Source organism: Pseudorasbora parva, chromosome 3, assembly GCF_024679245.1.
Source record: "Pseudorasbora parva isolate DD20220531a chromosome 3, ASM2467924v1, whole genome shotgun sequence".
NCBI lineage: Eukaryota > Metazoa > Chordata > Actinopteri > Cypriniformes > Gobionidae > Pseudorasbora > Pseudorasbora parva.
Window position 1 is genome coordinate 21,751,874 of NC_090174.1, and position 26,430 is coordinate 21,778,303.

At 37.8% G+C, this 26,430-nt stretch overlaps 2 protein-coding genes across 2 annotated transcripts; both read left to right on the forward strand.

Moving 5' to 3' along the window:
* Positions 1-1,865: 1,865 nt before the first annotated feature.
* Positions 1,866-3,163, forward strand: hint2 (histidine triad nucleotide binding protein 2). The gene is made up of 5 exons (XM_067438138.1): positions 1,866-2,114; positions 2,238-2,375; positions 2,502-2,606; positions 2,694-2,766; positions 2,898-3,163. Exons 1-5 carry the CDS (start codon positions 2,037-2,039, stop codon positions 2,987-2,989), a joined length of 486 nt encoding a protein of 161 aa, XP_067294239.1. The 5' UTR covers positions 1,866-2,036; the 3' UTR covers positions 2,990-3,163.
* A 142-nt stretch (positions 3,164-3,305) lies between these two features.
* LOC137070735 (long-chain-fatty-acid--CoA ligase ACSBG2-like) lies at positions 3,306-24,973 on the forward strand. Its single transcript, XM_067438137.1, has 15 exons — positions 3,306-7,374; positions 9,262-9,326; positions 9,433-9,527; positions 10,333-10,610; positions 10,947-11,035; positions 11,180-11,300; positions 11,887-11,967; positions 12,113-12,262; positions 14,801-14,968; positions 15,130-15,311; positions 15,393-15,626; positions 17,669-17,886; positions 20,382-20,521; positions 22,859-23,102; positions 23,376-24,973. Exons 2-15 carry the CDS (start codon positions 9,265-9,267, stop codon positions 23,450-23,452), a joined length of 2,139 nt encoding a protein of 712 aa, XP_067294238.1. The 5' UTR covers positions 3,306-7,374; positions 9,262-9,264; the 3' UTR covers positions 23,453-24,973.
* The last annotated feature ends 1,457 nt before the right edge of the window (positions 24,974-26,430 follow it).

The following is a 26,430-nucleotide window of genomic DNA, read 5'->3' on the forward strand; positions in this document are numbered from 1 at the left end:
GGCGTGCATTTCCTCTCTCGCTCTAGTCACGCGCGCGCGCACACCCTACCGGGAGAAGAGCCCGTACGGCCCATACAAGGACCTTCCGCTCTATTAACGTCAAGCCGAGCCATACTCGAAAAAAACTCTCAGAAACTTGTGAGAAACCGGAAGGAGTATTTTTGACACAGAAATACTCCATCAAACGTCCAACATTATTTTTTGAAACTTTGTCTATGTTTAGGATGGGAATCCAAGTCTTTAACAGTGTAAAAAGCTCAGTATGGAATCATTCTTGTAGGGTCATGTGAAGTTTTCGAAAAAAAATTTGAACACTGATCAGTTTATAGCAAAATGGAAGCACAGCCTCTTCGCAAAATGGAACCTCGGCACAGTGTGTGCACTTATGGCCATATTTAGAAGGTATGTTTTGGTTTTCTGAAATGATTAAAAATTAGTTTACTTGGCATACACTTGATTCATGTCGCATAAAATGTTAAAAAATGTAAAAGTCTGTGAGAAAGAGAAGAGTAAACAGTTGGGAGAATATCGGATATGTATCAGTGTATTGGATCCGTGCATTCAACCTTAAAGGCCTTTGTAACTTTTATACAAGTATTTAAATGAGTTTAAGTTAGTCGTATGCTAGTATCTCGGATGGAGCATCACTGACTTAAACTATGATGGCATAATGTGCATTTACAACAATAATAAAATAATGCATTGACATAAAAGACGGAATTTACTTTTGATACTTAAGTACTTTTGAAAACAAATACTTCTGTACTTTTACTTAAGTAAAAATCTGTTTTCACAACTTTCACTTGTAACGGAGGAATATTTGACCAGTAGAACTTTAACTTTTACTCAAGCAATGAAGTTGTGTACTTTGTCCACCTCTGTTAATTTGTTAGGAGTATGCTACAAGAGTTAAATTTAAAGCTGAAATTTGATTCACACTCCGGAGCAAAAGATGGCGGTAATGCACCAAAAGCCATAGACAATAAAAGAAATGGACACAGCGACCCCATAGACTTCAACGGTGAAAAGTGAAGTCAGTTAGAAGCACTTACTTCCTGATGGCCTCAAACTGAGCTTGACAACGTAGACGTCTTCTAGTAGTTGTGGAAAGTGAAATCTGAATAACGTTGTTTAAATGTTGTGTCCTGTTGCTTTTGGCTCACTATCGGCTTCTCCCAATTCTTCTCCCTTAACTTTATCGGACTTTATGTCTCTGCGAGCTCCGCGATAGAGTCGCATTGGTTATAATGCAATCGTTAGCCTATTTTTACAAAAACAGCTTTTACGGGGTGATAGTGTAAGATACAAGGTAATGGAGCCTTTTATACATTGTCGTGTTTTTTTTAAATAAATAAACAATGGACAAATGGAGTCTTTAAACGCCTTACATGTAAAGTTATTCACCGTGAAAGTAATGCAAAAATGAATAGGAGTCAATGGGATGCTAACAGCAGGTGGTGGCTTGGTTAGCAATGCTCGCACCCAAGGGCTGGTACGCTTTCCATGTGCTAGATTACCCCCTTGCCAAAAAGCTGGATGCCAACAGCTGTTAAAAGAAGAAGAAGAAGAAGAAGAAGAAGAAGAAGAAGAAGAAGAAGAAGAAGAAGAAGAAGAAGAAGAAGAAGAAGAAGAAGAAAAAGAGAAGAAGAAGAAGAAGAAGAAGAAGAAGAAGAAGAAGAAGAAGAAGAAGAGAAGAAGAAGAAGAAGAAGAAGAAGAAGAAGAAGAAGAAGAAGAAGAAGAAGAAGAAGAAGAAGAAAAAAAAAGAGAAGAAGAAGAAGAAGAAGAAGAAGAAGAAGAAGAAGAAGAAGAAGAAGAAGAAGAAGAAGAAGAAGAAGAAGAAGAAGAAGAAGAAGAAGAGCGCTCAGTCACTTTTATTTTGAAATGCACAGAACTAGTCGCCGACTTGACTAGAGCGTATTGGTCTATGAACTAGAGCACCGGACCGGATGTAAACAAAGCACCAGCAACAGCACATGAGCCACATGAGAGGTGATTTTTCCATGGAACATGGTCGCTGATTGTCCTTAAACAGGCAATGACAGCCCGCAGTATTTTACTAACCCGGCATGTTTTGCCTCTCGGACATCGCCTACCGCGTGCCTTACCCGTGAAGGTGTTTAATTTGATCTTTTTAAGTATATTATTGAATATAAAGTGCGCAAAAGGTTTACTCTACTGTAAGCATGCTGTAGGAGAGATGTTACTGAGGGTTTGTTTGTTTGCTTGTTTGTGTCAGAGCTTCTGTTCTTCCACGCGCGATGAGGTTCGATTGGCAAAGGAGGCCAGCAAGAAATACGGAAAACTTGAACCCACTATATTTTCGAAAATAATCGACAAAACTATTCCTGCTGTAATTATTTACGAAGACGAGAAGGTATGTTACAGACCGCAAAACTTTCCTTAATATATTGAGAAATAATTGATGGCAGCTCAATATAGTCAGATTTTTTTATTCTTTTCCTTAAACAGTTTGTATAGTTTGTCATGTATTTTGTTGCAGTGTCTAGCGTTCAGAGATGTTAATCCTCAGGCTCCAGTTCATTTCCTGGTTATTCCAAGGATTCCCATTCCCAGAATCAGTGAAGCACACGATAATGATGCTCAGGTTTGTCTGTCCATATGTTTTACATTTCTTGGCTTAATAGTTAGAGAGTAAGATGCACCCTCAAAATCTTGACTTTTTTCCATCCAGCTTCTTGGTCATCTCTTGATAGTGGCCAAAAACGTTGCAAAGAAAGAAGGACTGGATGAAGGATACAGAGTTGGTGAGTGAAATGTGTTCATCTAGCATCTATCTGTGTATTTGCAGTATATTTAGTGTAGTATACTATAGTACAGTTCCATTAGCTTTAACGTATGTAATAATTACTTGATTATCTGTTATTATTATTTACAGTCATTAATGATGGAAAAATTGGGGCGCAGTCCGTGTATCACCTTCACATTCATGTGCTTGGAGGACGGCAAATGAAATGGCCTCCAGGATAGATGGACCTTCTGTCAAAAATGAAAGTAATGCCTTGCATTTTTGAAGAAGACAAGCATAACTGATCTATAAATTTGGATTGGTATTTTTTTTGGATATCATCAAAAAGTGTATATCAGATAATGAGAAAGTGGAAAAAATGTAATATTGCTTTCTACATTAAAACTTTTACAGGATTTTAGTCTGCATTTACAAGCTGTTGTAACCTGCATTTAACTGGGTTGTGTTGTCTTGTCACAGGCTGGATGTGTAAACAGCAGGAATTAGAAGGAGACTCACAGTAACAGTGTTTTAATGACAAAATTCAAGAGAATAGGGAGATATCCAAACTACACACAACATAGCAAACGAGAATGGACAGAGAATGAGGGAGAACACGAGGTATAAATACACAGGGAACTAACAAGATGATTAACAGAACAGGTGAAGGTGATGACTAATAGACACATTGGGAAAACTGTGTCACAGGGAAAAAACACAATATAACTCTTAAAATGGGTTGGGTTGCCTTTATTATTGTTTACTGTTATCAGTGGGTAATAAAAATGTTCTGGTTTTGCAAGTTACCCAGTTTATTGAGCAATGGATATTACATCTTCTGCATATGCAACAAAGTGCTGCAAAAATAACAGGAAGTGTATTAAATGCACAATGGGCTTTATTCATGAAATGCAAGCACAACCAATTTCTTGCACAAAAACAAAAATAAACAAAAAACTGTTGCATTCAATTCAATAGGACTATTTACATATAAATGAGTTCATAACAATTTACAGTGCACAGCAATTTATTCTGCTCATGTTTAATGAATAAGGGCCAAAGTGTTTATACCATTTAGACACATTTTAGGATGAAATCTTGCATCAGAATCGGTTTGGCCTCAGCTAAGGTCATCCTGTAGAGCTTGTTTCACTGGTAACGGGTGGTGTGATCAAGTGACCTTGGTCAGCCTGTGTGCTTCTATGGCTCACGCATGAGTGTTTATATTAACTGAACTTTCATCTTATTTGCTGAAACATCAGATGTCGGTACAGTTTAGACATCAACTGTGCTGACTAGAAGAAAAAACATACTTTCATTGTAAATGACTTTCATTGTTCCTTAATTCTTATAAAACATGTTAATTCCATTTCATTTTAACACAGTACATCATAATAAATTGGCCACAGTTGTCTTATCAATAAGGAGTTTTCCTTTCTCATCCGCTCATAATCTCTCAGCTCTTTGATACTATCTGTCAGTTATTAGTCAGTTATTAGTTAAAATCTGCTTTGTGGCCTTGATCTATAGGTGGACAAAGTACACACTACTTGAGTAAAAGTAAAAGTACTACAGGTCAAATAATACTCAGTTAGTTAGTTGTAATAGTAAAAGTACATACCGGTACATATGTATTTGTTTTCAATATTACTTAAGTATCAAAAGCAAATTTCCTTTTTTATGTCAATGCATTATTTTATTGTTGTTGTATAAATGCACACTCTCTATGCCATCATTGTGGTTTAAGCCAGTCAGCGATGCTCGATCCGGCATACTAACATAAACTAATTTAAATACTTGTATAAAAGTTACAAAGCCCTTTACAAAGCTGCTGTCACTTTTAGGCTGAATGCAAGGACCCTGTACACTGACACGCATCTGATTCTGGTTAATTCTCCCAACTGTTTAGGTTCACTTAAGACATAATCAACTTTATTTATGTGAATACTCGCCAAAATTAAAGGTGCAGCAAAATAGCCAAAAACCACTAGGCTAGTTTTATATATTTTGTTCAGTTGAGTACTTACAATATCCCAAATGTTTCCAACTATTTGTAAATTGTGAGAAAACGGCTATTTTAACCAAGGACCCGGGACGTCACAGCATAGCGTTTGAGGGAGCTGCCTGTCAATTGCATCATATCTGCGTTCCCCTAGGTTTCCGGATTTATTTGGCAGAAGCGCTTTACTCTTAAGTGTAAACAAGCGTCACAGCAGACGCCGAGCGAACGCACAGAGTAACGTCACAACATACTTTTAAACACACTTAAGTGTATGATAAACAGAACTGCATTACCTCATGAGACGTGTGTTTGTGTAACAATCGCTCCAGTGGTCTTTTTCAGCTCCCACAACACTCGGTCCTGCTCTGCTTCACACTACAGTAACGTTAATAACCGCATCCATAAACATGATTTCTGCCTGAGTCCTATTTTCCATCAGCTGTGAGGTGAAGAGCACGTCCCAAGATGCGGCGCTTAAACTTGCCGTCATCAAACGTCGAACTTCTAATTTCCTATAAACTGATCAGTGTTCAAATTTTTTTGGGGAAAATCATTGACCTTCACGTGACCCTAGAAGAATGATTCCTGATTTCTGCAAAAAAACGAACAAATAATTCACTGTCTTTCAAAGCTGCTACAGAAACTTTGAGGACCTTGATAGAAATGTAGTGGAGTTTTACAAGTAGTACAATATTTGTATTTTAAATTTAGTGAAGTTGAAGTCGTAAGTTTCCAGTCATAAGAGTATTAGTAAAGCACAGATTCTCCATAAGTGTACTTAAGTACATTACTCAAGTAAATGTACTTGACACCTCTGAACAAGTTACTGTTCACCTCTCCCTTGGACTGGATTTTTATGAATAACATGCTGATCAGTAACCAACACTTAATTTAGCAAAACACGAAAATACCAAAAGCAGGCCTGCAAACATCAGTGAATAAGTAAATAGACATTTGCTGTTGTTGAGATGTAGCTACTGTCTGCATGCAAATGCAATGAAACCTAAATGGGTGTTGAATGCAAATTTTATTGAAATATAGGGAGACCGGGGATGGTTGTAACATTTTTGACCTTAAGCCAGTGTGTTCAAAATGTGATTCAAACTAGTTACAAGTGTCTGCTATTAAGTGAGATAACTATTGTCTTTGCAACACAAACAGAAAATACATGGTTTATTCTGTTTATTCAAACACGAGGAGTGAAATGTTACAATTCACCCCATGGTCTGGGTTAGTTGTAACATACCCGGGGGTGAGATGTAACATTATGATATCCACTGGGGTGACATGTAACATAATGAAATATGGATTATGGCAAAAAAATATATTTTGAAAGCTTTTTATTCAAAACTAACTTTTTAATATAACTGATGTGTTTGTCACTCTCAGTCATAGTAATTAAACATAATAAATTGAACTTTAACAAACATGCTTTACACACATAATGCTTGTGTTCCTGTCAGTCATAGCATTAGCCAGAGTAAAATATTGAAACTGAACACTTGAACGTGTGCGTGTGTGTTTGTGTGTGTAGGGTGACCATATTTTGATTACCGGAAAAAAAGGACACTTAGCCCGGCAATGAGATACTCAAATGATACTTGAAGTTTACTCAAAGTTGCCTTATTAATTGCATTTAAAGTATGCCCCCTCTGTATGGATAGAAATTGTTATATTAGGGCCAGGACAGAACTTGAAAACAGGACATGTCCTGGGAAAACAGTACGTTTGGTCACTAATGTGTGTGTGACTCTGTTACAACTAACCCTGAGTCTTGATGTTACAACTAACCCAGTTACAACTAACCCAGAGTCAACTAACCCTTGATGTTACAACTAACCCTGTTACAACTAACCCAGAGTCAACTAACCCTTGATGTTACAACTAACCCTGTTACAACTAACCCAGAGTCATGTAGCCATGAACTAGCCCACCTTACAGCTAACAGTTAAAACATTAGCACTAACAACTTGGATGATAAATATCTACACAGACACACCATAAATATAATTTAAATTTGAGGTTTTTAACTACAAAACAGAAATTCCTGTAACAAAAATAAAAAAGTTAAAAAAAGTAACTTTCTTACGTCAAAATAGGCTAGTTTTTTTTTACTCTAACATCTGCTATGTCTGCCACAGAGCTCTCTACTTTATGGAATAAGGAACATGTGGAATAAGGACTAAACTGAGCATGTGTGAAGTGAAATAGATGATTTGTAACTAGTTCCTGATTGGACAAAGTTGTTACAATTGACCCGTTACAACCACCCCGGTCTCCCCCTATATCTCAAAATATTTTTATCATATTTCTTTAATGTGCTGCTTTGTGTTATGACTGTGACAGACATGTATAGTTCATAAACTTATGCGTGTTTTTCTTTTTTTTTAATGGAAATGTGAGCGCAGACACCCGCTGTGTGAATAGAAAATAATCTGACACGTCATATGACGATTAGTCCACACTGCGGTCCATAGGTTTGAATGGAACATCAGGTGCCCTGTAAGATCTACTGCACCTGTGAAACAGCGAAATCTGTGTTTCATCCACTCCTGCCACATAAGCCTCTGCATAATTCCATCTTCAACATAATAAGGACTGACTGAGGGGAAACAAAATACAAACGTAAGTGAAGTCTTCACCTCTCTTTTATTTAAACGACGTATTTGTTATGAAGATCATTTGTTTACATACTTGTAAAACGAATGACATTTCCTTTCATTCTACGTGTGTTTTTAACGAGCCTTAAAATAAGTTTTTAAATAATAAAGTTAGGCTATTATTAGCCTACACAAAATAAAACTAATGTTATTTTGAGTGAAATGTAGGCTAATGGCTGTTTCAGCTGTGATTAACAATATTGTCTATTTATAGGATATTAACTGTATATTTGTACTAGCCCGGTCTTCCTCCGTTACAGCCTGCAAAAAAAAAAAAAAAAAAAAAAAAAAAAAAAAAAAAAAAAAAAAAAAAAATATATATATATATATATATATATATATATATATATATATATATATATATATATATATATATATATATATATATATATATTCACCTGCTTTGAGTAGCCTATGCCCGGAGGCTGCATTTTCAGGACCGCAGTTCTAGGACCATAGCAATGATTTAGGGCTAGTTGTTTAATTGATTAAGTTTAATCGATAGCCTATATTTCCCACCAACCCCTAAACCTACCCATTTTACCAATGGGTAAATGTTACCCCTTTGAAATATTTAAACTAATTTAGGTAAGGCCCATGTTTAAAATGGCCGTGCCTGTTACTATGTTAAACATAAGGTGGAAAAGGTTTGAATCAGGTCTAATTTGTTGGAGTAAAGTATGTGTTTTTAAGTTAATAAGGTTCTATTAGTACTAGTTAGTCAATGTACTAACTTTCAAGTAACAATATATTAAAGTATTATTTATTAACGTTTGAAAATTCAGAAATTTTGGCATCAATGTAACTTTTCACTAGGGTAGAAATGCAGTCCTAAAATTGTGGCGGTCCTAAAAGTGCAGCCTCCTATTGCAGACAGATATTGCCTGCTTTGTCATCCATCAGGTGGTTTATTTTGTAAAAAGCTGCCCATGTGAATAAGTGAACATGACACCTTCACTCCCACTGCCTTTAACTACAGATTAGGATCCGATTCCTTAAAGCTATCAAATTATTTCACAAGACTTGAGCCTATTTTCCTTCTTGTCAATGAACTGTGTCAGTCTCAGAGTTTTTTTTCTCATCTGGGTACAAGTTCAGAATGGCAAAGATCATGATGTGGCCACAATTATGTTGTAATTATCATGAACTTTGTCATTTTGCAATCTTGAGTAGGGTCTACAGTCTAGTTACGAACTTCTACTCAAGATCACTACAAGGATTTGAATTTTCTCTGAACTGAAGGAACTGTATTATCATAAAAAAAATCATTAACAAACATTATTTTATGCATAATCTAATGGCCCAATATATCACAACCATACATAAAATATTGTGATCTTGATAAAGAATGCAATGTCCAATCTACTCAATTTAATTGTAAAATGGATGCCTTATATTAAACTCTAGATGGCACACTTGTGCAAATTGACTTTTTTGATGATTGAACCTTAAAGACCTACCAGCGTTTTAGGCATTTGTCATTTTGTAATTCTAGATTTAAAGACATGCACATTTGCGCATTTGACTAGACAGTCTAATGCTGTCTTAAACAGTTTCCTAATGTTGATGAAAGGTTAGTATTTCACAGAAACCCTCTCCTCTGCTGCTTTCAACATCTGGCACGGTATCCACTGGCACATATTGCTAGTATTTTGCAAGAGTTGGGGTACATATAAAGATAAATGAGATTTTGAAACCACTAGTGTTAGAGTCTCGGCCAGTTTTGACTGAAAGAAAAACGTTAGACATAATATTTTAATTTTTATTATAGTTTATATTATATTTAGTTGCTACTTTGTGTGCCTAAGCCTTTGGAGTTTTTTTAAATAATATTACTTTTTGTCATCTTAAGACTATGTCTGCCGATGAGTGTTCTACACCAAGTGATTCCAAGGAAACTCCTGCCTCTGGATATGGGTATGTAGACTTGATCAATGAAACATGGAATTTCTGTCCGAATATTTTTTTCCTGATCTATATATGATGTTATCATGACATAAGTCTCATTTGTCTTTCTGGTTAGTTGTGTTGAAACTGAAGAATATCAGACTGTAGAACTCCATGACTCCAAAAACCAATCAAATGGAAACTGTTCATTCTCTGTAAAGAGTAACAAAGGTAAAGTCTTCACATGAGTCCAACTATTTTGCATAAATTCTGAGTATTCAGTACCCACCAGTCATGTTCTACTTGCTGAAAATACAAAATATTATTCACACATTCTTTTCAAAAGGACATTTGGTTTTTTGAATGTCACTTTTTCACATAAAATTATAACCAGATCTAAGGCAATGTATTGTAGAAAACACACACACACATACACGTCTGGTGCACTATCTTTGTGGGGACTCCCCATAGATGTAATGGTTTTTATACTGTACAAACTGTACATTCTATCCCCCCAATATCTATATTGTGTTGAAACAGAACACAAATATACAATATTTGGGGAGACAATTTTTACCCAGAAATGAATTAAACCTAACAAAACACCTCTTTGTGATGTCCTTATTTGTAAAAACAAATACAATATTTATTTATTTTTCTAGTAGTATTTTTGCAGTAAGTCCTGTTAGTTTATAGTATTTATAACTAACTGCATATAGCACAATAGAAGGTGGGTTGTTCTGGGTTGTTGTTTTTTTTTTTTTTTTGAACCAGCTATTCATGTGAAACCTGATTGGTGAGACACACCATATCCTGTCAGTAACCTGACCTATTTCTCTGCTCTTGTTAAAGCTTTCAGCTCATCTGCGTTTTTCTAAATGTGTGATAGCAGACGAGGGCAGGTGCTTGGATGGACTGATCTGTTTTTGCTTAGACAGCATACAGAAGCTTCATCAATACATTTACAATTCCTTTCAGAAGTACTTTTAATATATAGTCATGTCTCCTGTGTGTCCCTGCTGTGCTGATCATAAAGACGATGAACCGGCAATACCATTGAAGGCTGAAGATGTGCGTCTCGCTCCAGCCGAGGAGCTGTGGAGCACAACCAGAGACAAGGCTGTCAAACTGAGGATGAACGCGTCAGAACTCAGCTCAGAACCACCCATGACGGTCCATCAGATGTTCATGGCTACAGTGCAGAAGTATGGCAACTCTCCTGCCCTCCGTGCGAAGAAAGATGGAACATGGGTCACCCTGACCTATAAGGAGTACTATCAACACTCGAGAGCAGCAGCCAAAAGCTTTCTGAAGGTATGAGTTCATGGTCTATTCTTTTAAAATGAACTTTAAAAGCTTTTCAGGAACATTTTACATGTATGAAAATTATTGATATTTAATAGCTATTTAGTTTATAAACACATACGTATTCTAAATGTTTATTTTTCAATCTAGAAGTTTATCTTGCAGATTTGTCCCTTTAAATGATATTACCTATAATTTGTAAAATGATTAAACAGTTGGCTTAAGATATTAAGGGTTAAAAGCTATTACACCTCTAGTTTTATTGTTGTGTTGAAGCTCTAAACAACACTATAGGTGAGGAATTGCTTTTGCATATTGAGTCACTGTTCTCTTTGTTTACTCTAGCTTGGCCTGGAGCGTTTCCATGGTGTCGGTATTTTGGGCTTCAATTCTCCTGAATGGTTTATTGCAGATGTCGGATGTATCCTAGCAGGGTATTGACTGTAAAATCCTTTCATATCTTAAAAGTTAATCTTAAAGTTAGACAATGAGGAAAAGAATTCAGAATAAGTAATTATGGAATGTAGGATCAGATAAAGTATCTGTGTGAACACACAGTATATCTTGTTTTGTCACAGGGGACTGGCCACTGGCATCTACACCACCAACTCTCCAGAGGCCTGCCAGTATGTTGCTGAGAACTGTAAAGCTAATGTTCTGGTTGTGGAAAACCACAAACAACTGATCAAAATCCTCCAGGTAGAAGAACCGTATTTTATCATTTAGCCCAGTAGATGCTTTTATCTAATTACAAATGTTCATTGCCCTGGAAGTCACCTGTTGGAGAAAAAAAAAAAAACAAGACCTGCAAATCCATGGCCATAGTTTTGCAATTCATCCTCTCAGTTTATAAGCCGTACTCACAGATTTTACATTTTTCCCTTTGTTTCTATTTTTTTTCGAACACAGAAGTGTTCTCTTCGCTTCCTAAAATGAGCGTTCAACTATAGAGTCACATGGACTATTTTAATAATGTCTTTACTACCTTTTTGGTCATTGAAAGTGCTAATTAAATGGCTGGTCTATGGGGTTCAGAGAGCTCTCGGTTTTTATCAAAAATATCTTAATTTGTGTTCCGGAGATGAACTAAGGTCTTGCGGTTTGAACGACACGAGGGTGAGGAATTAATGACAGAATTTTTGGGTGAACTAAACCATTAACAAATCAGAAACAATGGAAACAAACTAGTAGAGGAAAAAAGGGAACAAATGAAACATATGAACAGAAACCAAAGCTACACATAATATACTGAATCTCCTCAAATGCTCTTTCACTGTCATCTTAGGTTAGGGATCAGCTGCCACATTTGAAGGCTATTGTTCAGTATAAGGATGCACTGGAGCAGAAGTCACCAAACTTATATACAGTAAGTGTTTGCCAAATAATACAATAAAATGCCAAATGTGTCAACTGGTTTTCTGTATAAAACATACAAATGCAAGCTTCAGGTTCACTGATAATACAGCATACATATATATTTTAATGCATACATGAATTTTATGTTTTCTCAGTGGGCTGAATTTATGAAGTTGGGAGAGAATGTCCCTGATGCTGAACTGGATGCGCTAATAGACCGTCAAAAGGCCAATGAGTGCTGCACATTAATATATACCTCAGGCACAACAGGCAATCCCAAAGGGGTCATGCTCAGCCATGATAATGTAAGTACCACATATAGTGTCACATAAAATCACTAGGTCAGCACTTAAAGGAACACTCCACTATTTTTGGAAAATATGTTCATTTTTCAAGTCTCTTAGAGTTAAACAGTTGAGATGTACCGTTTTTGAATCCATTCATCCGATTTTTGTATCTGGCGGTAGCACTTTTAGCAAAGCTTAGCATACATCATTGCATCATTTTAGTCCATTAACATCGCTCTCAAAAATGACCAAAGACTTTTTTTCAAAGAAAATATTTTTCCTATTTAAAAATGGACTATTCTGTAGTTACATCGTGTACTAAGACCAACGGTAAATTAAAAGTTTAGATTTGTATACTGATATAGATAGGAACTATTTTCTGATTCCTGCGCAGTAATCATGGAACTTTCCGGTCGTACCATGGGTTCAGCGGCGCAATGTTGTTACGCAGTGCCTGAAAGTAGTCCTCAGATAGGTAACTTACAATGCGAGCGGCACTAAGTTTGCGTCGTTGCAGATATTCCAGAGTTGCAGCCGGCAAAAAATGTAGTGGATTTATTGTGCGATTAGCCATGGTTCTGTGTGTTGTAAAGAGCTGTGATAGTGAGTCGAAGGTGTTCATGCTTCACAGAATATCAAGAAAAATCAAGTAAGGAAATAATCAGTGGTTGACTGCTCTGAACCATAGATATCAAAACACCGGTAGATTCAAACAAGAAACTGCATGTTTGCTCAAAGCATTTAGGACCAGGTGACTATTTGGAAAACATGGACAGTGTTACCACGGTATGGTGTCTAAAGGATATGGCCAGACAGGGTGAAGTGTGTGTTCCCCCATGGCGGTAACATAGACTGTAAAAAAATATGGACGTAGTGTCCATGACGTCACCCATAGGATTCTGATAAGCCGTTCTGAAGCTTAAAGTAGAGTCGAGCTGGGCGTTGCCATCTTGTGAGCGAGTCATCGCGTGTCACTCCCGGGTAACAGAAAATGGGCAAAAAGGCGGGATGTGCGCGGAGCGGAGGTGACGCAATAACTATAGACGGCAGATAAATGGCTATCCACCTGTAACCACGCCCTTAATTATGCAGAACTTTAAGGATTTATATAACGTAAACGAATGAGTTAGAAAAAAATTCACCCCCCTCACAGTTGTCATGAAGATCAAAATTAGCCTTATAAGCCAAAACCACTATTTGTACCAGGCTGTAAACATGTTTTTTTCTGGTTTAAAGTTGAGAATTTTAACATGGGGCTCAATGAGATTCTGCTCCCTACTGGAGCCTGTCCCTAGTGGCCAGTTGAGGAATTGCAGTTTACATTACTTCCGTATTGGCTTCAAGAGAGATCGCGGGAGGTTGCCGCTTGGGCGGTAAGTATAAAAAAAAATTGTTAGCTTGAACGAACAGATTGAAAAGCACTGCTGTTGTCTTTAACCAACGTGACCTGTGAATGCAATTTGGTTTAGCTACTATATAGCTTTAGTAGTTTTGTTGTAGCATTCTAGTGAGGTAGTGTATAGTTTGATTAAAAGAGAATGTGGAATTGCCAGTATTGTTTACCTACAATTTCTATGGTACAAAATACCGCATTAGTGATGTTAGGTTCTGTGCCGAGGCTTCGGAACTAGTCTCCTGCATTAAAAGTGCCGTCAAAAAAAATGTTTGTCCCGTCAAAGCCTTATTTGATTTTTTTGTGATTTATGAGTGATGTAGATGACGGGCGCATGTTGACTGAGTGACAGAGAGAAAGAGCGGAGCGCGTGCACTCTCTCTGTCTTCATAATAAGCAGCACCTTAGCATATTTCATTCCCATATTTCGACAAAATCAAAAGGTCGGAAGACCGAAACCATGTCGGACCATTTTTCTTTGAATTTTGACTCTTCTCTGATTCACCAGTTAGAATTTGCTCTCCTTGCCCCATCTGCCCCAATCTGTTCAGCCACACTTCCTTTCACATTTCAAAAGCTTATCTTCAGTGTAACTGTTATTCCAGTTCAAATAAATATGGTTCGGGATCTGCACCAAAGTAAATATCTTCTGAATCGTCTCTAACAAACGTCTCCATGGTTACAAGGCATGCTCTCTGTGCAAGCAGATTGTCACGTTGGTTATGTTGACGGAAGTTTGCCTATTTTCAGGCGCTGTGTAATATCATTGCGCAGCTGCACCCACCCATCACAGCCGCAAAGTTCCTACACAGGAATGAGAAAATAGTTCCTAGCTATATCAGTCTAAAAAAAAAAAAACTTTTAATTTTTCGTTGGTCTTAGTACACAATGTAACTATAGAATATTCAAGTTTTAAATAGGAAAAATATTGAAAGTCTTTGGTCATTTTTTGAGCACTGATCCTGATGGTCTAATATGATATGATTAAAACTCAACTTTAACTCTGAGGGACTTGGAAAATGAGCCTATTTCCAAAAAAAGTGGAGTGTTCCTTTAATTCAATGTAAAATGTAATTATTCACGGATAAAAAAGCTGTGTAATTTTTTCTCATTTTTATGGAATAATTAGTGTTGTTTCTTAAATTCTTCCTTCCTCTGTCCAGATCACATGGACAGCAAATTCAGCAGGTCACATGGTGGGGTTGAAGATGGGTGAGGAGGAAGTGGTGAGCTACCTGCCCCTGAGTCATGTGGCAGCCCAGGTCCAAGACATGTGGATCTCAATGAGATTTGCTGCCATAACTAGTTTCGCCGAGCCAGATGCCCTGAAGGTTAAATTCCAGCTTATATGCTAAGTCTTACGTTACTTACATTATTTGCTAATGGAAAGGAATGTATTTGTCTAGATTTATATTAATCCGTTCAGCAGACACTTCTGTAGAAATGAGGAAAAACAACTGATTAACTGACACCTTGGTTAAACTCACTGCAGGGCTCACTGGCCAACACTCTGAGAGAGGTGCGTCCCACAAGCTTCTTGGGAGTTCCCAGAGTGTGGGAAAAAATGCAAGAAGCAATGAAAGCCGTTGGTGCAAAGTCATCCGTCATGAAGAAGAAGATTGGCGACTGGGCAAAGGGGATCGGACTACAAGCAAGCTATAATGCCATGAATGGGTTAGTTTTAAAAGATCCATGAATTAATTTATAAATGTAATTATTTGAAAGAACCCCAAAGCTCATGTTATTTCTCTGCAGGGATTCTTCAGTGCCTTGGGGCTTCACATTGGCCAATAATCTGGTTTTCAAGAATGTACGAAAAGCTCTGGGTCTTGACCGTTGTAAAGCCTGTTACACTGGTGCAGCTCCTATCACCAAAGACACACTGGAGTACTTCATGAGCCTATATATTCCTGTCTTTGAGCTGTATGGCATGAGCGAGAGCACCGGACCTCACTCCATCTCCTGTGCTGAGGGTTATCGCATTATGAGGTCAGAGGCATGATGTGCCGTGTATATATAAATTAACATATCTGCTGTATTTGAAATGAAAAAGACGTCAAAGATGTGACAAAGATGTCACACTTCATGTCGGTCCAAACCTGTGTGCTGGTATTATTTTTAGTTTATATGGAAAAAAAATTGTATGTGGCTTTGAAATGACAGAATTTAAAACCATGACGTGTCATATTTACACCCATTACATGTACTTACCATAGGGTTAGGGATGGAAATAAATACTAAGTAGCCTAATATTAATGACCTACATGTGCTTACTATAGGGTTACCATGTTTCAAAGGAATATAAATATGAGGAAACACAAAGGCCAACTTCCTTTAATCATTCATCACAATGAGTTAAACCAAAAATATATAGCTCAGATGTGCAGAACAAGATTGGTGGGCTTCACTGAATCTACAAAATAGAAACAAAATAGAAAAGTGGCTGTAAGAAAAAAGCTGCATTTAAAAAGAAGCTTCAATCAACTCGAATTTACTGACTTCTCCCGGATATGATGTCAAGACTTTGTTATAGATATATAGCTTTATGAAATCATAAGCAGGCATCGATATCGTTTTGATTATTTATAGTAATAAATAAACATAATTTCGTTGAACAGACGCCATGAACTGAGCTCAGATCAGCGGCAGGAATCAGATTTCATTCATCACTGACAATATACGGCGGAAGATTCAGGTTCAGAGCTAAATGTAAAAGTGCCCATTTAAACGATCTTGTCATTGTACTGTACTGTTCTGTTCTGTTTTTCATTAAGAATAGTATTGATGTTAATATTAACATTATGAATCTGCACATTATGAATGCAGACTTTATTCTTCGTGAAAGATAAAGATAGAAATTCTCACAGGGAAAAAAAAAACGTGCAAAAATTATAGACGGTCCGCCTAATCCTGGCCAATTCCCAGAGATGTCGATTCGCACGGGACTACTATTATCACAGGTAGGGGTGCACCGAAATGAAATTCTTGGCCGAAGCCGAAACCGAATAATAATGAATTGCTTGGCCGAAGGCCGAATACCGAACACGGTGTTTCGCATTTTTTCCATTTATTTGGCAATTTTTTTACCATTACAATTTTTTTTGCTTTTTACTATTTTGTGTTGCTTTTCAGAGAAATAAATCAAATAAAAAAATACAATTTCAAAATATTTATTTAACTCTGAACTTTTTTTAACATTCCAGCAGATATTATACAAATTAAGCACAACATAACTTAAAATAAATAATTAGTAAAATAAAAAATATATATTTTTATTTGGTCATCTTTGAAGCCCCCCTTCTTGAATAGCCTATGTTAGGCATATAACTGACTGCTGAAAGAATGTAACTCTGTATGTCTACAACAACAAATGTGCATTGAAAAGTGCAAAAAATGTGGATGAACCCACAACAAATAAATAACTGTCTTAGACATAAGCCTACTTGTTCAGGAAAAGTGGCAGGTTCTTCTATATGAAAAGTAGCTTCTCTGCTTTCTTACATGAAAGTCGGTTCCTCTTCTCATCGATGACATGAGATGCAGCACTAAACAGTGCTTCCACACAGCTGACATGTTTGCTGCATAAAGCGCACGCCTCTCACTCTACGTGGGTTACTATTTGATCGCGTCATTAAAAACGTCATTGTTCGGCAAAAATTATTCGGCCTTTTTACTTATTCGGCCGAATGCCGAAAGTGCTTTTTTTGGCTATTTTCGGCCGAATAATTTCGGTTGCCGAACATTCGGTGCATCCCTAATCACAGGACCTCGGTGTGCAGCGAAATATGGTAGGTCATTTGCAGGGGAATTTTTACTTTACAAAAAACAGACAGGGCCGAATTCACACGGGAATTAAGATCACAGACATTCTCTGCAATATTTACAAATCACCAGAGATCCCTAGAATAAGAATAACTACAGGTTGAAAGTCACTGGATACTTCTGAAAAAAAGTATTGTAAATATTTGTAAATGCAATATTTGTAAATGACAGCCATACGTGAAATTCATGTTGTTGTTTTCCCCCTCCAGCTGTGGTAAGGTGTTGACAGGCTGCAAAACCAAGTTTGACAAACCAGATAGTGATGGGAATGGTGAGGTCTGTTTTTGGGGAAGGCATGTGTTCATGGGATACCTGAACATGCCAGACAAGACCGAGGAGGCACTGGATGCAGAAGGGTGGCTCCACTCAGGAGACCTGGGCAAACATGACGATGATGACTTTCTGTACATCACTGGCAGAATAAAAGGTAGAAATACACATAATTTTACAGTGCTTGTTCACTTTTTAAGCGTTCTTGGTTTCATTAGTACTTTTCGAGTTACTAGCACTAGTCGGACATGCTAACTCCACGCTGAACATGCTGACTCCGCGCTTTTTATTTTAAAGGGTTAGTTCACCCAAAAATAAAAATGATTTAATTAATGACTCACCCTAATGTCATTCCACACCCGTAAAACCTCTGTTCATCTTTAGAACACAGTTTAAGATTTTATATTTAGTCCGAGAGCGTATGAAAGTGTATGCACACTTTACTGTCCATGTCCAGAAAGGGAATAAAAACATCATCAAAGTAGTCCATATGTGACATCAATTAGTTAATTAGAATCTCTTAAAGCATCGAAAATACATTTTGGTCCAAAAATAACAAAAACTGCGACTTTATTCAGCATTGTCTTCTCTTCCCTGTTTGTTTTTAAAGGCGTGTTTCATGCATACTGAGCGTTTTACACTGTTAAAAACTTGGATTCCCATCCTAAACATAGACAAAGTTTCAAAAACTAAGTTGGACGTTTGATAGAGTATTTCTGTGTCAAAAATACTCCTTCCGGTTTCTCAAAAGTTTCTGAGAGTTTTTTTCGAGTATGGGTCTGCTTGACGTCGATAGAGCGGAAGGTCCTTGTATGGGCCGTACGGGCTCTTCTCCCGGTAGGGTGCGCGCGCGTGACTAGAGCGTGAGAGGAAATGCACGCCCATAAACACTGCTCTCAAGCTGCAGATCCAGTTGTCCGTGAACACTTATGTCGTTATAGTCCGTGCCGCGCTCCACTTAATTCCTATGGGTGACATTAAGCGACTTCAACGCTTCAGCACAGCATTCCGGGAAGGCAGCGCTGCATTTGAACCGATTTGAACGCAGAAATGACGGGAAGCTTCACAACATCGCTTCAGTCGCGTCGCAAAGAGGATTTCCACGTTGTTCCATTGTTGTTCTATGTATAACGTTACACTAGTCTGACGTGCAAAACGGTTTTGCTTGCTACTGCTAAGGTTTAGTCGCATACAATAGTCCATAAACCGAATCATGTCCTCATAAACTGTGAGTAAAGACACACAAATGTTGACAAGCCACTAAATAAAGTACATACCACAGAGACGGACGTCCTGCTGTTGCTGTTTCTCCTGTTCAATTTATTTCAGCCTCCGAATGTGATTCTGGATCATATATGTATTAGCTGAATCCAATCGAGAGCCAAGGGTTTCTCCACGCTTGAGGACGTCACCACTTTGTGGGCATTCGTCATTCTTTAGCTCCGCCCACACGATACGCCTCCAGGCGCTCTGTTTTTTTCCGGAAAGACTCCGTACAGCCTATATTACTTTTATAAATTTAATAAAACTAAAGACTTTTCGGAGATATGAAGGATGCAATACTACTCTATAGGTACTCAAGATTGACATGAGATTGACTGAAACTGAGTGTTTCACCCCCCCTTTAAACCTCAAATAATGATTCAAACGGTTATGAATCAGTGAATCGATTCATGATTCGGATCCCCAATGTCACGTGATTTCAGCAGTTTGACACGCGATCCGAATCATGAATCAATACGCTGATTCATGACCGTTTGAATCATTATTTGAGGTTTGAAAACAAACGCGGAAGAGAAGACAATGCTAAATAAATAACATATGCCATGTATCAAGTAACAAACTCATAGATCTCTCTTAGTTATCATTAAAAAATAATTTCCCCAACAGAACAATTATTTTCTCTATGCCTTTGGATAACACTCGTGTTACTGTAAGCTGAAGAATATTATATCAATTAGATTAATGCATACAGCATGATAAACTTTAAAGGGTTAGTTCACCCAAAAATGAAAATGATTTTATTAATTACTCACCATCATGGACACCCGTAAGACCTTCGTTCTTCTTTGGAACACAAATGAAGATATTTTTGTTGAAAGCTGATGGCTGAGAAAGGCTTCAGATAGGCCTTCATTGGCATTCAGTACATTCCCACTCACAAGACCCATAAAGGCACTAAAAACATCGATACAAAGTCCCTCACTACAGTGGCTGTACAATAATTTTACGAAGTGACAAGAATAGTTTTTGTGCGCAAAGAAAAATCGAATTAATGACTTTATCCGCCAAGTTATTGTCTTCCGTGTAGGTCTCGGACGTAAACTCAGGCCTCCTCTTCTGGGTCATGTATCCGAACGGCGGATCTGCGTCATATTCTCCCGCATGCATCGAGTTCACGTAAATAACTTGGAGGATAAAGTCGTTATTTAGATTTTTGTGCGCACAATAACTATTTTCGTCGCATTGTAAAATTACTGTACAGCCACTGTAGTGAGGGACTTTGTATCGATGTTTTAGTGCCTTTATGGGTGGTCTTATGGGTGTCCAACGACATGAGGGTGAGTAATTAATTAAATACAATTCAATACAATTTTTGGGTGAACTAACACTTTAAACAATTATTTGTATCTAATTACCTCGCTCTTGCAGAATTAATCATTACTGCTGGTGGAGAAAATATACCACCTGTCCCTATTGAGGACGCCCTAAAGGAGGAGGTGTCAATCATCAGCAATATCATGTTGGTTGGAGACAAAAAGAAGTTCCTCGCTATGCTACTTACACTCAAGGTAAGTCTATGTTTACTTAGTGGGACAATTGAATGTTAAATTAAAGGGGTACTTCAGCGCTGGGAAGATGAATCTGTATTTAAACTGGGTCATCAATGTAGTAGAAATGTGAAATTATTTTTGAATTTAGTGCCTTCTAAACTGAGAAAAGACAGAAAATGTATTTTTGTCTCATGGGGATGAAAGACTACAATTGCCAGAATACTTCACTACCCTGTGAGGCCATTCTCCTGATTTGAAGAAGACACTAGAATTAAATACTGAACGTGTCTGTTCAATATAATGAGTGAGTCTCCGCGCGAGTGTCACAGCACTGAGCACTAACTGCAGGAGTGAGATAAATGAGCTGATGAGCTCTCTTGATGAGAGCTGAGGTAATCGCGACTACACTCGCAGCATATATTCACAACGCGAGTTCAGTCTGGCGCGTTTCAGTTCATGCCTTTGCAAGCTTATCTTTCATAGAAATGAATCTGAGAAGTTAAGACTTACATTGCTCACCATAGCTCCGTTTAAATGAGTGCCTGCAGCTGCGAGCTGAGCTGTGAGTCTGAGCTCCCATCCCCCCATGCGCGGGTTCAAAACATGCAAAAATGGCTCCCTCTGCTGGCTGTAGTCTTTAGCCTTATTCCAAACATTCCTCCTAAGATGCAAATATCGTCAATTTGAATCATAAAATGCATAAATCTCTTGTCTCAGGGGGATATGAGGGAGGAAAGCACAATCATTTAAATATACTCCAAGGTTTCTACTGATACTAGGCCATATGCTAATCGCGGAAGTAACCCTTTAAAGGGGGGGTGAAACACTCAGTTTCAGTCAGTGTCATGTCAATCTTGAGTACCTATAGAGTAGCATTGCATCCTGCATATCTCCGAAAAGTCTTTATTTTTTTAATAATTATATAAGAAAGATGCGCTGTTCCGAGTCTTTCCGAAAAAAGCCGAGCGGGTGGGGGCGTATCGTGTGAGCGGAGCTAAAGAATGACGCGTGCGCGTCGCTGTTATTGGGTTGAGTGCGTCGTAAAGCTGTGTCATCCCTAACAGCGGGAAAAAACTTTATTCAAAATAAAAATATGGCTTTTAATCAGATACAGCCATACATCTATGATCCGGAATCAGACCCAGAGGCTGCAGTTGAACAGGAGCAGCAGCAAAAACGACTAGAGCAGGACGTCTCTATGTGGTACAAGTTATACACTAACTATATAATATGCTTAGCGGCTTGTGTTATTTACATATTTATACTTGAATTATATCGTCGTATTTTTGTCTTTGAAGGTGTACATGTGGGAAGTGCAGTTGTGCACGTGTGTGTGTGTGTGTTTACGCGTGGTTTGTGTAGACAATTGTAACGTTATTAAGCGGACTGGTTTTGGGCAGGCTAAGTTAATGTTTACATAGAAAGACACGGAATAGTAGCGCATTTGAATGAAGAAGCGTGCTTATTTAGTTCAACATATTTCCCCACTCTTTGTGTATTGTTGTTTTGAGTGCTTTTACAATACACAAACATAAAGTTACACATATAGTGGCCAGCTAAACAAATGTACACGCACTACACATCGCATGCTCCATTGATCAATTAACTATACGTGATCATGTTTAGGCTACTTGATGAGCATAGGCAAAAACACAGACATTTGAAGCAGTCTAACTCACCGCCTGCAGTTCTAACGTTGGGACCTTTATCGTTGGGACTGCTCCATCCTTCAGCATTAGGCGATTGGAAAAGCCGGCGTCGAGCTGGGCCTTGTTTATGAAACAGTCGGCACCGAAATGCAGCGAACAGATATAAAAATTCGCGCAACTCAGTTGCTGATCCGGAAAAGCAAATTCCATCCACTGTTGCCTTAACGCAGGGTTTTTGGGGAATCTGTGCAGGACTGTCTTGGTCTGGCAACCAAAAACGCACTTTTTTGGTGACATTGTTAGTTGTGCACATCACCTGTTCAGCGCATCCTACAAGCCAGCGCTTTGATGGGCGTAGGCTGTTGCTTTCGCTCTCTCCCTCTCTCTCACGCTCTTCCGGTAGAATTGTCCGTAAGGCCCATACAAGGAAATTCCGCCCCCATTAACGTCAAAGGGGACGCATGATCGCAAAAAACTTGCCGAAACTTATGACTAACCGGAAGTAGTATTTTTGACAAAGAAATACTCCCATCAAACGTCCACCTTAACTTTTGAAACTTTGTCCATGTTTAGTATGGGATTCCATGTCTTTAACAGTGTAAAAAGATCAGTATGCATGAAACAGCATTTCACCCCCCCCCCCTTTAAACAATACCAGCCACCATAAGACATCATTTTCAAAATGAATGTTGAATCTTATTTTTAGTGTAACATTGATGACAATGGAGACCCCACAGATGAACTGACACCCCTAGCGGTGGAGTTTTGTCGGCAGCATGGTGTAATTGCCAGCAAAGTCTCAGAGATCATCAACAAAAAAGAGCCAGCCATTTACAAGGCCATCCAGGAGGGCTTAGACCGTGTGAATGCCAAAGCGACATCCAATGCCCAGAGAGTCCAGAAGTGGACCATCCTTCCACGAGATTTCTCCATATCCGGCGGAGAACTTGGTATGTGTTATTTCTTCATGTAGACAAGAATATAAAACGGACGAAGTGAGTTTATTGATAAGCTTTATCCAATAAATATATGTGATAATATTTTAAAATGAACTGCATAAGTACTTTTAGCTTGACAGACAAAATATGAGTGTCAGTTCATGTCTCACATGACATTCTAAACATGTTTGCCTAACTGCATTCCTAAATGCATAATTGCAGAGAGGTATGCAAACTGATGGATCAATCAATGTGATGTGAGCTGAAGTTTTTTGTTCTTCTTAGGTCCAACCATGAAGCTCAAAAGGCCTGTCGTCAGTAAAATGTATCAAGAAGAAATCAACCAATTTTATGGTGAATAACAGAAGAACCCAAATGAAACTGAGCGAATTACACTGGAGCATATTTTTTTGCCATTGTTCAGTAATCAGTATTTTGATCACTCCAATGGACCTCAATATAACACTCACTGTCCTCAGTCAAACATTATACCATTTTATACCAATACAATTATGACCTTATATAAATGGTAAATGATTATGTTTTCAAATCTATCTGTCATTATAACTGGTTCTGGATATTCTGTACAGTGTATGAAATTGGAGTTGATTGTATGTGATATTACTGTGCAATTACTGTTAATATAAGATCTGTGAAGAAGTTCTGTAGATTTGTCTAGAAGCAGGCGTAGACTGAGTGAAATGCACAAGGTTAATATTGTTGCGTGCAGTGTTGGTATGTCAGACAGTTACAGTGTAGCTCTAAAGACGCAGGTGTGTGATAAATGTTTGTCTTCTCAATACTGTTCAAATTTCTCCTAGCACATTTAATATTTATAAGAGTGGAGGCTGTCAGCATATGTTGGAACATTAGTGAATAATATATTGGAACTCTACATATTTGTTTTGTTCCTTTTATGTAATTGTTTCCTTGTGTACATTTCTGAACATGGGAGTGTCACTTGAAAGCAGGTGCAGGGAGACCTGCTGATATGTTTGTGTCTGCTTGCGTGCTCGTGTTCTGAAATAACACAAAAGTTGGTCTGATAAGGTCTCGCAATAAGTGCACCTTGTAGTTTATCTCCAACCCGCCCCCAGCTATTGTTTATATTGTGTTCCCGATCCTGAACCAGTTTTGAGGTAATGCAGAAACATCATCCCTCTATAAAAGCGTCTTCTTTTGTTCGCTTCTCAGACAGTTTCATTGAGACTGATCTCCTTTGTGTTTTGCGTTTCCATTTGTTGGAGGTTCTGTTTAAGCCAAAGACCTACTATATTTTTTAATGATTGAAATTATTTATAATATAGGTATGGAATGTATTGCTCAGAGGTTAGATTTCAGTAGCTACATTAAGACTTAAGGAATTTTACAGCTCTTAGTCATTGTTCTGACTGGTTATTAAGATCCACTTTGTATGACACTTTTCTCACTGTAAAAAAGTTGCTGCCTTAATTTTAAGGTGTTACGTATTTTGACAAGGTATAGCAATGTAAAAGCATATGTTGTCCTATTACTTATTGATCATATATATTTTTTTACAGTACACACTTTTAAAACCTCATGAATCGCCAATGCTTCTTTAAAAGCTTTGGCATGTGATCATATATTTAGAAAAGGCTAATAATATACATATGCACAATGTTTAAGCTATTTTTTTTTTTTTTTGTTCATGCTTAAGTAAATTTTGAAAAGGATTTTTAAATATTCTTTTAAAAGAGAATTATTAATATTCTGAATAATATCTGGTCGGGAGACTAAAATAATAAAATGTGAATGATGTGCTGCAAAAAATTACTTGATGCAATGAGATTCACATTCACTTCTCCCCCAATGATTCAATGTATCCCTTCAACATTATGCATAAATCCACTTTCTTAACACTGGTTATTGCTCCTCTGATTAACAAACATGATATCTGTCCAGATAAAGTCAAAAAGTATGAGGACAAAGTCCTCAGATCCCAATCTACTTGCAGAACATTAAATCAAAGGAAGTCATCAGTCCAACTTACATAACCTCCCTAGTTATACAACTGCTGGAAATTAACCATTTCAATTTACCATCTCTGCTGACAGAGCTGCAACTTGCCCCCAATGATGTGCTGCTCCATGCTCCTTTCGTTGGGTCGTTGATCAATACTAAAATAAGGATTTCAGAATGATACAGAATAAATCTATTTATTTTGGCCAGACAGAACATAAATAAAAATAATTAAACAAGAATCCATGGTACACAACTGATCAGCATAAAATATAAAAGACAATTACAAAGTATTATGAAAATAATTTCAAAGAGTTTGGCACAATAACTATACACACAGTATGTGAGAGTGACTTTAAGCATAGGGATCTGGCTACAAATGGCAGCTCTGCCACCCTTCCCTAAATTCCAAGACCAGAACAAAACAGTTGTAAGTATTTGGAAACGTTCGGGGAAACATTTGGGCAGGGCTGTGTTCTATACCCCATGTGAGATATTCTCTCCAGGTCAGTAAGTCTTATTCCAGGGTATTGGATCTCAGTTTTGGTCTTTGCAGTAAAACCAGTCCTCATATGTGACCTGGGCTGGGTAGTTTAGTATGTGACCTGGGTAGTTTAGTATGTGACCTGGGTAGTTTAGTATGTGACCTGGGTAGTTTAGTATGTGACCAGACTGGCTGTGGAACAATCCACTGTCCCCACTTGTGTTGGTTTTGACTTTTATTTAGGTGTCTTTAACAACAATGTTATGTCAATAAATAATAATAATCATTTTGGGTATGGTGTGTGCAGGGGCGTAACTATAGACAGTGCAGGCAGTGCAGTCGCACTGGGGCCTGTGCGGCAGGGGGGCCCGCAGCGCACACGGGCCCATGCCCACATTGCAAACGGGCCCATGGCGACAAAGTGACTCCACAGAATATTGTGACACTCACATTTCAAATGAAAAGCACTTGTTTCAGATTTCACACGGCTGTCGCGCTCTACCGTCACGCTTAGGATAGGCTACTGACCACCTTTTTCAGCATGTGAGCGGAGCCCAGTTGCGTGACGCTGCGCTAGATATTCCGCTCTATGCCAGCGAGCTCCACAATTCACTATAAAATGTGAATTATTTGATTTAAATCTAGCGATTTCAAGCTTTCATTAGACGTTCATGTTTATGTCATGTATTCACCGAGTTTCAGATTCTCGCAGATAGAAAGCGCACCTTTTTTATTTATTTTACTAAAGCACAAAGTTTTGTTGTTATGTGAGTGTACACAAATAAAAGAAGACAATTTATAGTTTATAATTATGTCTCACATTGATCTGTATGGCCAAAAATTACGGAGTATTGCGAGTTATAGGCTATCCCCCAT